General features: G+C 34.0%; 3 protein-coding genes across 5 annotated transcripts in view; all 3 read left to right on the top strand.

Annotated features, from left to right (window-relative positions):
* Window positions 1–1,259, top strand: part of LOC104727807 (putative cysteine-rich receptor-like protein kinase 16) — a 3,274-nt gene extending 2,015 nt beyond the window's left edge. Inside the window, exons 4-7 of the mRNA XM_019232323.1 lie at window positions 64–274; window positions 368–605; window positions 692–845; window positions 927–1,259. Of these exons, the coding sequence (XP_019087868.1) occupies window positions 64–274; window positions 368–605; window positions 692–845; window positions 927–1,259 (936 nt within the window). The remainder of the gene's footprint in view (window positions 1–63; window positions 275–367; window positions 606–691; window positions 846–926) is intronic.
* Window positions 3,239–5,941, top strand: LOC104722688 (cysteine-rich receptor-like protein kinase 15). Of its 2 annotated transcripts, XM_010440890.1 has the most exons (7): window positions 3,239–4,120; window positions 4,238–4,372; window positions 4,474–4,592; window positions 4,692–4,902; window positions 5,006–5,243; window positions 5,325–5,475; window positions 5,566–5,941. In XM_010440890.1, exons 1-7 carry the CDS (start codon window positions 3,292–3,294, stop codon window positions 5,803–5,805), a joined length of 1,923 nt encoding a protein of 640 aa, XP_010439192.1. In that variant the 5' UTR covers window positions 3,239–3,291; the 3' UTR covers window positions 5,806–5,941. The 2 variants fall into 2 exon arrangements, with proteins under 2 accessions (XP_010439192.1, XP_010439193.1); XM_010440891.1 differs by lacking the exon at window positions 4,238–4,372.
* On the top strand, window positions 7,098–9,987 carry LOC104722689 (cysteine-rich receptor-like protein kinase 14). Of its 2 annotated transcripts, XM_019232321.1 has the most exons (7): window positions 7,102–8,069; window positions 8,184–8,303; window positions 8,414–8,541; window positions 8,650–8,857; window positions 8,957–9,194; window positions 9,293–9,446; window positions 9,537–9,987. In XM_019232321.1, exons 1-7 carry the CDS (start codon window positions 7,274–7,276, stop codon window positions 9,861–9,863), a joined length of 1,971 nt encoding a protein of 656 aa, XP_019087866.1. In that variant the 5' UTR covers window positions 7,102–7,273; the 3' UTR covers window positions 9,864–9,987. The 2 variants fall into 2 exon arrangements, with proteins under 2 accessions (XP_019087867.1, XP_019087866.1); XM_019232322.1 differs by lacking the exon at window positions 9,293–9,446 and having other exon boundaries at window positions 7,098–8,069; window positions 9,537–9,698.

A 14,292-nucleotide genomic window follows, 5' to 3' on the forward strand; every position in this document is an offset into this window, starting at 1 on the left:
AAAAAAAAAAAAAAAAAAAAAAAGAGTATTCTGATAATGAGTGAAGATCGTACGAATTGACAGGGAATATTCTCAAATGGAACAGAAGTTGCTGTGAAGAGGCTGTCTAAAACTTCAGGTCAAGGTGAACAAGAGTTTAAGAACGAGGTGCTTCTGGTAGCTAAGCTCCAACATAAAAATCTGATTAGACTTCTTGGGTACTCTGTCAAGGGCGAAGAAAAGATACTCGTCTACGAGTTTGTACCGAACAAAAGTCTCGATTATTTCCTTTTCCGTAAGCAGCATATGATATATTCCCTGAAACTTTTGTTCTTCTTCTTTTTCATAGGCATGCATAGTCCTAATGGTCTATACATTGGATTTGCAGACCATGAAAGGAGGGCTCAGCTGGATTGGAGGAAACGATACAACATTATTGGAGAAATAACTCGTGGGATTTTATATCTTCATCAAGATTCACGACTCACAATCATACATCGTGACATTAAAGCGAGTAACATTCTCCTGGATGCTGAAATGAACCCGAAAATTGCCGATTTTGGTATGGCAAGGAATTTCAGAGTGGACCAGACTGAGGACAATACAATAAGAGTAGTTGGAACATTGTAAATTAGTGTCCATTTCACTTACATTCTGTCTTTCCTTTTTTTTTTCTGACAAAAGTTGAAGTGATATGTCATGTGTTTTGCAGCGGTTACATGCCTCCCGAGTATGTGGCGAATGGACAGTTCTCAATGAAATCTGATGTGTATAGTTTCGGAGTTTTGACTCTAGAGATTATTCTTGGCAAAAAGAATAGTAGCTTCCACCAGATACATGGTTCAGTATGCAACTTGGTCTCATATGTTAGTACTCAAACTTTTCTACTTCTTTTAGCAATGATCATGGCTCTCAAACGTTCAGTTTTTAATTAATGACTTGAATAGGTATGGAGGGCTTGGAACAACAAAACATTATTAGAACTCGTAGACCCGGCCATGAGAGAGAATTATGATAAATATGAAGTCGTTAGATGCATCCATATCGGGTTATTGTGTGTTCAAGAAAACCCTGATGATCGTCCAACCATGTCCACAGTAATTAAGATGCTCACTAATACTTCAATTACTCTACCTGTGCCTCAACCACCTGGATTTGTCTTCAGGGCCAGATCCGAGCCAACCCCATTAGGCAAGATAATGCAGCTTGGTCCGTCTACTACCATGTCTTTCACTTGTTCCATTGATGATGCATCAATCACGGATGTTTATCCTCGTTGAAATTAGAGGTTAATGATAAACTTACAGACGTACTATACACACATTCTCTGAACCATGTTATGAAGAAAAAATGGGGAAAAAGAGTTTTGTATGTTTGTCCTCTGTTTCTGCTTTTTTTTTGTAATGTGAACTGTCATTTATATTTCAAAAATAAAGGAGACTTGGTTCAATTTTTATACTCAGTCATAGCTAACTGTTGCTATAACTGTAAGTTCTTGATTAATTTTGAAATTGTGTTGCCAGGCCTGGAGGATTGTCAGAAAGAAAAACTGAGAAGATGCATCCACATCCAACAGATCTCGTCCCAACTTGTCTACAATCAACCTTATAGTCTAGCAATATCCTCGTTCCTCAACCATCATCAAGAACGAGATGGCCTTGAGTCTAGCCAATCGACGGTCAGGTCCAAAGCCAAAAGGAGTACTTAAGTCGTCGTGTGTTAGGTCTCTTACACTAATCTGTTACTTGTGGTCCGTTTGGTTACTATGCTTGACTCAACTTAATATGCATCGACTTAAGACTTACGTATCAACGGGTCTAGGACGGCTTGCCACGAAAATTTAATCAACACAGACGTGTTTAATCCCTATGATTTGTTTTGCTCCATTGATTGCTCTGCGTGAAAATTGGTTTTCATTAAGAAATAAATTCTCAAATTTGACCATCATGTTCTCAATACCAAAGAGATAATAATCTTGAAGTAGCTAATGAGTTTTATGTTACAAAACGACATAAAAGATTCATATAATTGCAACAATGGACACTTTGTATGACACTTTACTTTCACCGTTCGTTTTTCTTTTTTTTTTTTGGATTACTCAACATTTTAAACAATAGTGCGGATTTCCAAGTCAACTTGAGAGAGATTGATGTTTTGATGTCAGTTAATGCTAAAATATATTATTTTCAAACCAGCTCATTTAGACCGGTAGCAACTAGATTTTATTAGTATAGGTTAACAATCACACATGTACAATTATTTCAAACAATTAAACTATCACATTCAAAAATGTAAAAGTTACATTAATAAAAGGTATAACATACGTTCGGTGTTAATTTTACCATGTTCTCAATGTCTTAATGTCTTTTTGATGATAATTTAAAACACATTGAAGCATTTATGTTGAAAAGTCTTTTGATTGAATAAAATTTTACATTCAATTAAAAAAAAATTACCATGTTAAATTAATTTAATGGTTTAACACATAATTAGGTACCAACCCGCACTATGTGCGGGATAAATCGATTTAGATAAAATATTATTAATAAAATTATTATTTGAGATTTAAGATTTGTTTTTATAAAACAAAATATGTAAGTAAATTTTTTTTCGTGTATTTAAATTTGCGTTTATATTCTGTAAAATACGTTTCACCCGTGAAATAGTTGAACTTGGAAAAGAATTTCAAGGTGGTATCGAAAGTTTTGATGTCTTTTTGTGTTTCAAAAAATCAAATTCGCATATTTTATGTTTCACATTATTATCTATATCACTATACCATTAAATAGATAAAGCAATATTTTTAAACTAATTGATTTAATTTAAACTAATCTTAAGTTAAAAGATGTAATGAGAAAAATGATAAAAGTGATAAATAAATGAATAATTTAAAATGTAAAATACTTTTAATAAGTAAATAGGTTATGAAAATGATAAATTAAATACATTTTCAAATTTAATAGTTGATTAAATCTTTCATTTTAAAAAACTAGTAAGAAAAATATTGGGTCATAATATTTCAGTGGCATATTTATGTAAGTAACAATGAGAAGTAAAGGCATTTATTAAAAAAATGTACATAAACTCTGTGAGCGCGACAATTCGGTTTTTTTGTGAGAGTGCGTCTAATATAAAGGATTTTACGAGAATTTTGTATCCATCGATTCATAATTTCATATATTAGCTAAACGACTAATAAATAAATCGTTTACTTTGACTTCTTGACATTGATTGACTTATCTTCAGCTTCACGTTTATAAATGGGAAGCTCCACGATTTGGAACCCAAAATAGAGCTCAAGCTAGTGGAACCATGTCTTCTTGCGTCTGTTTCATCTTCGTTTTCTTTTTCTCATTCCACAGTATCTTCAGAGCTTCTGCCCAAAAACCTTATTACCTAAATGGGGGCTGTCAAACCACGACAAGTTACTCAAGAAACAGCACTTACTCCACCAATCTTCAAACCCTTTTTTCCTCTCTTTCTTCCCCTAACGCATCTTACTCCACCGGATTCCAAAACGCTACGGCGGGAAATGTCCCCGACAGAGTCACGGGACTTTTCCTTTGCCGCGGAGACTACTCGCCCGAAATCTGCCGTAGCTGCGTCGTCTTCGCCGTCAACGAATCCTTAGTTCGGTGTCCGGATAAGAGAGCAGCCGTGTTCTATTACGAGGAGTGCATCCTCAGATACTCAGACGAGAATATACTATCGACCGTTACATACGACGGAGGGTTAATCATGGAGAACCCCAACAATTTCTCTTCTAATCAAAGAGACTGGTTCGTAGCTACGGTGTCGTCCACGTTGAACCAAGCTGCAGTCTTAACAGCTAAGAGTTCTAGAAAATTTTATACGATCGAGACCGAACTGACCCCAGTTCAGACTTTGAACGGGCTGCTTCAGTGCACTCCTGATCTTACAAGACAAGAGTGCTTGAGCTGTTTGCAAAGTTCTATCAAGAAATTGGATCTTAGCAGAGTTGGTGGAAGATATGTTTATCCTAGTTGTACTTCAAGGTACGAGCTTTACTCGTTCTACGAAGGAAAGGCCATTAGAACACTACCACCATCACCACGACCACCATCACCACTACCATCATCACCACCGATGCTGTCGCCCGCGCCAACGCCTTCACTACCTAGTAAACTCTTTCTTCTACTCTGTTTTTTTCTTTCTGATTTCTTGAAATTATAGCAATACCAAAGTAGAAAGTTTCCTTCTTTTGATCTTAATTAAGTAAATGATGTTTGAAAAACAGAGAAAGTTGGGAATTCAAATGTGTTGGTGGTAGCCATTGTTGTGCCCATAGGGGTTGTTCTACTTTTCATAGCTGGTTATTGTTTCTTTGCAAAAAGGGCAAAGAAAAATTCTGATACTGCACCAAACTTTGATGGTAAAAGTTCGAATAATTAACAATCTTAACTGGTTTTATTATTGTCACTGGCTAATCTTTTTCATTATTTTCTGATTATTAAGACTTCTATTGTGCAACAGGAAATGATATAACAACCATAGAGTCGCTGCAACTTGATTATAGAATGATTCGAGCAGCAACAAATAAGTATTCAGAAAATAATAAGATTGGTCAAGGTGGATTTGGTGAGGTTTTCAAGGTACGTACTGTCACAAGGTCAACAAAATTGTGTACTTTTTCTTAAAATTTTGTGTCAATACATTCTGATAATGAGATGATGCGCCACGAAAACAAATAGGGTATATTTCCGAATGGAACTCAAGTTGCAGTTAAGAGACTGTCAAAATCATCAGGACAAGGTCACACAGAGTTCAAGAACGAGGTTATTGTAGTTGCAAAGCTTCAACACAGAAATCTAGTTAGGCTTCTCGGGTTTTCTCTTGAAGGAGAAGAAAGGATACTAGTCTACGAGTACGTGCCCAACAAAAGCCTTGATTATTTCCTCTGCGGTCAGTTCATTTATTGTGCTGTTATAGTTACTCTTTTTCTATTTTGAAACTTGGGAGCTAGAAGTCTTTAGATTCAACTCTAAATCATGAATATGCCACACAGATCCTGTAAAACAAGGTCAACTGGACTGGACTCGAAGACAGAAGATCATTGAAGGGATCACTCGAGGGATTTTATATCTTCATCAAGATTCACGGCTTACAATCATACATCGTGACCTCAAAGCAAGTAACATACTTCTGGATGCGGATATGAATCCCAAAATTTCTGATTTTGGAATGGCGAGGATCTTTGAGATGGACCAAACCCAGGAAAACACAAGCAAAATAGTTGGTACCTTGTAGGTCATTTACTTCTCATAAGTTAAGTTAATTTAGACATGATTTTTTCCAATATACTAAAATTTTGTTGTTGCTCCCAGCGGTTACATGTCTCCCGAATATGCGATACATGGCCTATTCTCAGTGAAATCTGATGTATATAGCTTTGGAGTGTTAGTTCTTGAGATTATAAGCGGTAAGAAGAACATTATCTTCAACGAGACAAACGACGCACATGACTTGGTCACATATGTAAGTTTAAGGGCAAACAAGTTTTATATCTACCTTTCTTGCAACTTAAGCAATGGTTTCATGAACTAATTTGATTGATTGATATTACAGGCTTGGAGGCAATGGAGTAAAGGAACAACATTAGACCTCGTGGATCCAGTTATTATAGATAATTGCCAAGAGAGTGAAATAGTTCGATGCATCCATATCGGTCTTTTATGTGTTCAAGAAGATCCTGAAAATCGTCCGATCATGTCAACCATTTTTATGATGCTCACTAATAACACTGTCACTTTACCAATCCCTCAACAACCATGGTTTTTCGTTCCTGAAAAAGATTCGCTTGATTAAGATCTACCAAGTCTGTTCCAAGGTTTATTGACGATGCATCAATCGCACCATTTTCATATTTACATGTTTTTACTGTAAACACACTCTTTATCTTGTTTACCATTAGTACCTATATAAAAAAGTTTTACTATTTAAACCCACAATCCCAAAATCTAAATTCTAAATTTATACTTCTAAACATTAGTCTTTCAAAAATATGTCCCGATTTAGTCAATCTCTTATGCAACTATAGAAATAAATACATATAAGAATGATTTCATTTTATTTATTGTTAAGTAAACTAATGAACTATCTTAATGTACAAGAAAATGAACTAGATGAAAATTAAATTCATACTATAATTTAATTCAACCTATTATAATTGTACAACCATTTGCATTCTAAAAACAGCTCAAATGAATATATATATTTTTGTTAAACAATTAATAAAAGATGGTAACTAGAGATTGATAAAATGCAAAATATGTCTTTTGATTAATAAACGGTTCTTAGAGCATTTCCATCACATATCATGTGGGGATGTCTTTTGATTAAAATAAAAAATAAAAAACTGAGGAAAGAGAGACACAAGGTCTCGCAGCAGATCCACGGAGACATTCTTCTGACTTTCTCTCGCTTATATGTCACGATATGATTGGTTTATTTTTTTAATAATTAATTAAATTATATAATATTATTGTATTAATATATTAATAAAATAAATCTGAGATCCCAATTTTAAATAATGACCGATGTGTATGCTCTTATAGTATTTGTGCTCTACTTATATTTTGTATTAGAAAGTTAAAAGAGAAGATTTGTCAGTTGTCACACCCAAAAGAGGAAACTTGGTTAGAAGAGATGAGGCACAAGTTTAAATTTGAGTCTCTTGTGTTTTGTTTAGAATTTTTAAACAATTTATAATGTACTGTTAATAAAATAAGAACAAGAGTTGCCTCTTGAGTGTACTAAATAAAAGTTGTCTCTTATTTTTTATTCAAATTTGATTTATTTTTGATCTTTTTTATTATAAGAGTCCTTAAATCCCCTAAATTCCCCCAATGAAGATGCCCTAACGAGTCTTCGTTTACTTTGGATTGGATTTAAATAACTGGCTCTTATTTTATGACACGTGTACGTTTAACTACCACTGTTATCAGCTTGACGAATTCAACACTTGAAAATTCCGGAAAAAAAACACTTCCGTTTGCTGTTTGAACTGTAAGAAAGGGACAAAACTATGTTCGACTTTGTCTTATGACGTGTTCGTCTTAATTAGTACAGGTACCAGCTTGTTTATTACGCTTGACTCAACCGAAATTGTAAATGAGTCCACTTAGTTTTTTTTTTATATTTGTTCTTCATGAATAAAGGTAATGGTCCTCATAGCTTCCAGCGCAATGTTTAATTGACGAGGACATGTTTATGGACAAAAAAAGCGTATGCATATTATTCATACTTACTTTGTTGTCATATACCTAAAGTCTGTATGATGTTGAAAATGGAATTGAAGAATCTCTTGCCAATCTTGTGGTTTGTCCTTGTAAGCTTTGATGTTGTGTATGCACCAGAATGTGGCACAACTGGGGTTTTCGAACCACGTGGTAGGTTTGACATAAACCGTAGGCTTCTCCTATCTTCTCTTGCTTCTAATGTTTCAGCTCGAGGTGGCTACTTCAATTCTTCGCTTGGCCAAGCCCCTGATCGAGTGTATGCTCTAGGGATGTGCATTCAAGGTGCTGAACAAGAGGTCTGCTACAACTGTATCGACTTGGCGTCGAGTCTGTTACTAAGCAGCTGTCCCAACCAGGTCGAAGGCCTCGCCTGGACTGAAAAACGGATTGTGTGTGTGGTACGATACTTCAATACTTCTTTCTTCGGATTACGCAAGATAGAACCGCATTTTCCTACCTCCAATCCGGAAGATATCACATCCAGCTTACCAGAGTTTAATCGAGTGTGGGAAGGGTTAACAAGTGGTATGATAGCCAATACTACTTCGCCATCATCTAAAAGCAAGTACTACGCAGCTGAAAAAGCAGCCGTGACAGCTAGCCAGACTATATATGCATTAATGCAATGTACTCCGGACTTATCTTTGGATGATTGCCGTATGTGTTTAAAGCAGAGTGTTAGTGACTTTCAATCATGCTGCAATGGAAAGAAAGGTGGCACTATGTACCGGGCCAGCTGTTTATTCCGGTGGGATCTGTTTCCCTTCGCTGAGGCTTTTAGTCGCTTTACGTTGGCACCTCCGGCAGTGACCAATACAACCACAAAGAAAGGTAAGTACTTATCTCAAGAAGGCTTAGAAATAATAAACATAGGATGACTTTTTTTTTGTCAAACAAACAGAGGATGACTATGTATTAATTTTTCATTAGAATCTTCTCCTGCAGATAGGATAACAATCTCAACTGCAATCTTCAAGGGAATTGTTAGTTCCACTGTTATTATTATCATATTGTTACTTCTTGGGCTTGGATTATTTTTTTATAGTAGGAGAAAGACATATCAAGGTCAGTTGTTTTGTTGTTTATCCACCATTTCTTTTATAAATTGGCGGGTGTGGTGGTTATGACGTGTAGTGGAATGAAACAATCTTTATATATTGGTGAGTGTTGCACAGGATCCAGTACTACTGATATCACCATTACACGCTCACTGCAATACGATTTTAAAGCGATTGAAGCTGCAACAAATAAATTCTCGGAGAACAACGTAATTGGCCGTGGTGGATTTGGAGAAGTTTTCAAGGTATCATTTTATCATTTACTATGAGCACCAGACTGTAAATTTCTGTAGAAGGGGATCAAGGCCATGGGAAATGGGATGATTCTGTGTCTCAATTATTTGTATGTATAGGGTGTACTTAACGGGACTGAAGTTGCTATTAAGAGGCTGTCAAAAGCATCAAAACAAGGTGCAGTAGAGTTCAAGAACGAGGTTGTTCTTGTTGCAAAACTCCATCATAGGAATCTTGTTAGGCTTCTCGGGTTTTGTCTAGAAGGAGAAGAAAAGATACTTGTTTATGAGTTTGTCCCTAACAAGAGCCTCGATTACTTCCTCTTTGGTATGTGGAATTAGCAAATTTTATGTGTATTCATGATATTTTTGATAAGCTTCTCTAACTGAAATCTGAAGTAGCTAATAACTACTTATCAATGTGTAGACCCTGTAAAGCAAGGGGAGTTAGACTGGACAAAACGGTATAACATTATCCAAGGAATCACTCGAGGAATCCTATATCTTCATCAAGACTCACGACTAACAATCATACACCGTGACCTCAAAGCCAGCAACATTCTCCTAGATGTCAATATGAACCCGAAAATTGCTGATTTTGGAATGGCGAGAATTTTTGGGATTGACCAAAGTGGAGCTAATACAAACAGAATTGCTGGAACACGGTATATGCCTATTACCCTTGTTATGGCCTATGTACTGATGCTTCTAGAATCTTTTCTTCGCCGGTAAATGGAATTTTGCTTGTGTATTACTGTTGCAGTGGTTACATGCCTCCAGAATATGTGATGCAAGGCCAATTCTCAGCAAAATCTGATGTCTATAGTTATGGAGTCTTAGTTCTTGAAATTATATGTGGTAAAAATAACAGATTTGTCCACCAATCAGACACAACAGCTGAGAATTTGGTGACATACGTGAGTACCATAGAAGAACTCTGTTCTTGATTGATGACTACATGTTTTAACTCTATATATTTGATTGATAATAACTAAATTATGTTACAGGCTTGGAGGTTGTGGAGAAACGATTCACCATTAGAACTCGTGGATCCAACCATTTTTGAGAATTGTGAAACAGAAGAAGTGTTAAGATGCATCCACATTGCGTTGCTATGTGTTCAACGCAATCCCACAGATCGCCCCAGCTTGTCAACAATCAACATGATGCTCACTAACAGTTCCCATATTTTACCTGATCCTCAACAACCTGGTTTCTTCTATCCAAATAAAAGCAACCAAGAACAAGATGGCATCGAGTCTAGCCTTTCTACGAACAAGTCCAGTTCCCAAACTATCAATGATGTAACCATCACAGATCTTGCACCTCGTTGACTTTGAGACTATATTAAGATACTAGAAGTCATCCCGTGCTACGCACGGGTTAAGCTTACATTATTTTTGAATTTTAGTAATTTGGATATTAGTAGTTCTTTTATTTGTTTACTCAGTAATTATTATTTTAGTGATTTTAAAAATATAGTGATCATTTCAATTTTTTGGATTCTTTTTTTTGGTGTTACTTGAAGTTTCTTTTTATATATAGTATTAGAGTATTTCAACAAGTGAAATTTTTTTTGATTAAATAGTAGTGTGTTTATGGTTTTTCTCCCTTTAGATTTTCAATACATATTAAGCATTCCCCATATTTTTATTTTCTCGCTTGCGTTTGCACAATTTATATTACCACTTTGACATCAACAAAAATATGTAATCTTGGAATATAACTTACATATATACAATCTAAATATGAAATTTAGGTAAACAAAAATAAACTTAATAAATATATTTTACCAGTTAATTTTTGGTGAGGTAAAAAATGCAATCACATCCCTCATCATATAATTTAATATTTATACATTCTAATACAAACTAAAATAGGTTTTCACGAAATTTTAATAATGAAAATGAATCCAAGTAAATAAAGTTATAAAAAATTACTCTAAGATTAGGATGACTATAAAAATGTAATAGTTTTGTTCCATCGCCGAAATGAATTTTTAGATCTGTCTATTTAGCTTTATCATAAATGCAATTGAATGAAACAAATATTTATTTTGTCGTAGCTACTTAGAAGACAAACCGTAAAATATTGTAATATCAAATGTCATAATAATAAAGTATATTAGGAAGTAAACTATTATATGTGAAAGTGGAAAATGTTATGGGAATTTATTTTGTTCTTTTATTATTAAGATGGTTAATTCTAAAGCTATTTGATACTAAGATTCCTAAAAATATATGATACCAATATACAATTAGTATATACTACTCAAAACTATAAAAGTCAAATTAATTAGTATAGAAAAATGCAACTCATAGTCATATCATACTATGATATAAAAAGACATCATAATCTTAACAATATGATTTTTTAAACATATGATAGTAACATCACAAACTAAATTTACAATTGAGAGACTCATATGCATCGTCTAATAAGAAGAAGTTTTAGTTACCACATCAATGCTCAAAATATATATATATATATATATAGATTGTAAAATATAAGAAATAAACAAAATCTAACATAAAAAAGGTGGATCGGTGTGTTTTTGCTTGCTGGACTTCTAGAGTCTGAAAGTTGATTTGACTTGTTAAGTCTCTTTGTTGGGAAAATGCAGGAGTGAGGATCACAAGAAGACAAATCGAGTAAGAATGGGTGTATTAAAGCTTTGAGGAGGATTTGAAGAAGGCGAAGAAGAATTAGTAAATACTTGTTAATCCTAAGGTTTTAACGTCTCTTGTCAACTTGTTTCCATGTTATGTAATATGTAGTAAATACTTGGTATAAGACTTGGTATAAGACTTGGTTTGATAACTTGTTTTAGTCTAAAATATGGTATGTATATTTTGAATAATTTATTTAATATAAATTTTAATATATTTATATTTTATTAAACTAAATTATAATGTAAATTTGGTATTACCATAAAATATATTATTGCAAAAATATGTAGCCACAATTGACAAAACTATAGTACAAATATTTTGCTACTATTAATTATAATATAGCAAATTAAAAACGCTACTAATAATCTTAACTAGGATATATCACATGCTTGAAGCACGGGTCAAAATTAAAAAAAAAAATTATAATATAAGAAAATTATTGTTTTATTTTTTAAAAAGGTTATTTTGTTTGAGATAATATTTATTTTTAATTGTTATGTAAATCTATTAGTCTATTTGAATACTAATTATTTTAGAATATTATAGTACTTTATTTTTGACGTATTATTACAGTTTTATATTGTTTGTTTATTGTATTTGCATCATTATTTTGTGAAATATAAAATAGTAATTTTAATATTATAATTGTGAGCAAATAAAAATTATTAATTTATCATCTATGATGTTGTACTTTTACCTCAATTAAATTATCGAACCTCAGTTTGCAATGATCAACACACTAGGAGTACACATGAATGCTTAATCTAAACTAATAAGAAAGGGTTTGTTTTATGTAACAACTAGCTAGAAGCAACTTTAAAATAAAGCAAACAAACAAACTCAAAGCAAGCAAACACACAACTAAGAACAGTTTTAAAATCAAGATAAAACAATTGGACCTTGGGCAAGGTTAATGACTGGGAGATAGCTAATCAATCCTAGATGTCTAAGCAAACAATCAAGAACAATCCTTAGGCTAAGAACACTTATGCAAATCAATTCACTTCCATGATAAAGATCCTATGCTAATCAAGTGATAATAAACAATTTCCAAAGGCAATCACAAGGTAAGCATGCATTAATATCAAGTCTAAATACCACTAAGCACCCTAATCATCAATTTCCATTGGCTAGGAATGCAAAGCTCTTGAATAGTTTGGTTCAGGAATTTCAACAAACACCTTATGGGCATGGAAATCCTAATGTCTAGATTCAAGCTTGATCAAGGCTATCTAGCATTATTAACACTAAACAAGATAGGAAACACATAAATAAAGCTCTAGACATCAAAGATCAATCATCTATCTCCCTAATCTACCAAGCTCAAAGTCCTAGAAGTNGCTAATCAATCCTAGATGTCTAAGCAAACAATCAAGAACAATCCTTAGGCTAAGAACACTTATGTAAATCAATTCACTTCCATGATAAAGATCCTATGCTAATCAAGTGATAATAAACAATTTCCAAAGGCAATCACAAGGTAAGCATGCATTAATATCAAGTCTAAATACCACTAAGCACCCTAATCATCAATTTCCATTGGCTAGGAATGCAAAGCTCTTGAATAGTTTGGTTCAGGAATTTCAACAAACACCTTATGGGCATGGAAATCCTAATGTCTAGATTCAAGCTTGATCAAGGCTATCTAGCATTATTAACACTAAACAAGATAGGAAACACATAAATAAAGCTCTAGACATCAAAGATCAATCATCTATCTCCCTAATCTACCAAGCTCAAAGTCCTAGAAGTTCTACTCACTCATAGTTATGATCACACAAAGGTAGAGGTTTGATCTTTGTGAAATCATAATTAGAGATTGTAGAATAGGAAAAATGAAAAAAAGATTACTATTAAGACTTCAAATTCAACAAAAGATTCAATAAACCCAGAAAAACAAAACTTAAAATCCCTAAAAAATTGCTAAAACAAAAGATGATCTCTCCTAATGAGAAGTTAGTGTATTTATAAGGAAATAGGAAACTAAACCGGGACAAACCGGATTGAAATCAAACAAATCAGAGAAAACCAGAACAAACCGGGTTTTGGTTCCAAAAATAACATTTGATCGACCATTGGTCGATTTCTTGGTCGATCGGTCAAGTATCGGAAGTCTGGTCAAGTCCAGCACAAGTTGATCGACCCTATGATCGACCAAATGGTCGATTATTGAAGTCTGAAGTCCGCTCAAGTCTGGGGATGAGCTGATCGATCACACGATCGACCAAATGGTCGATCGTTTTGTCCTGTGGCTCCAGTCTTCACTCTGGCTGTATATACGTTCACTCAAACAGGTATAACTCTTTACACGCACATCAGATTAGCCTGAAATCACCTCCATTGCAAAGCTTACTCAATTTCCAATAACTTAGATGCATAACTATGGAGCTAAATCCCAAGGAAAGGTCTTCATACGAGTCGATCTTTGAGGGACTGCAAACTGGTTCCGAATCATCAATCATCTTGTGTGCATTCAAATGTGTGTCTTCCATTATATTACTAATTATTGACTTATTTGGCTCCAAAGAACACTTTCCTTGTACATCTCTACTCCAACATCCGAGATAACAAACTTGATGCAAAATGCAACCTAAACAACCTAAATGATCATGAATATGCCCAAAACAATGAAGAATTAAGCTCTAAAATTACATAAAAACACAAGATATCAACTCCCCTAAACTTATAACTTGCTAGTCTTCAAGCAAGGACCAAACAAAAAGTGAGAGAGAGAGAGGTTTGAAAAAGGGATTCAGAACCAAAAAGTATCAACAAAGGATTCAAACCATAGTCCTTAAATGTAATTCAATGGTGCTAAGATCAATCAAAGTCCTTACAAATATTTTTCTATGCTTATCACAATGCACCACTCTAGTTCATCTTCTATATATTGGTAAAGACTTGCAATCCTATTGAACATCTCTTTCACATCCATTAAAGTATTTGGTGTGATCTTGCAAATGGAAAATAAATCAAGCTCAATTGGTTTAGGGGAAAGGCTTGTTATAAAAAGGTGGTTGGGAATGGAGTTTTTGGGTGGTTTACTCTCAAACAAAGAAGAATGCTAGACAGTTGTGAAATCAATCTAAGA

This window comes from Camelina sativa, chromosome 11, assembly GCF_000633955.1.
Source record: "Camelina sativa cultivar DH55 chromosome 11, Cs, whole genome shotgun sequence".
In the NCBI taxonomy this organism is placed as follows: Eukaryota; Viridiplantae; Streptophyta; class Magnoliopsida; order Brassicales; family Brassicaceae; genus Camelina; species Camelina sativa.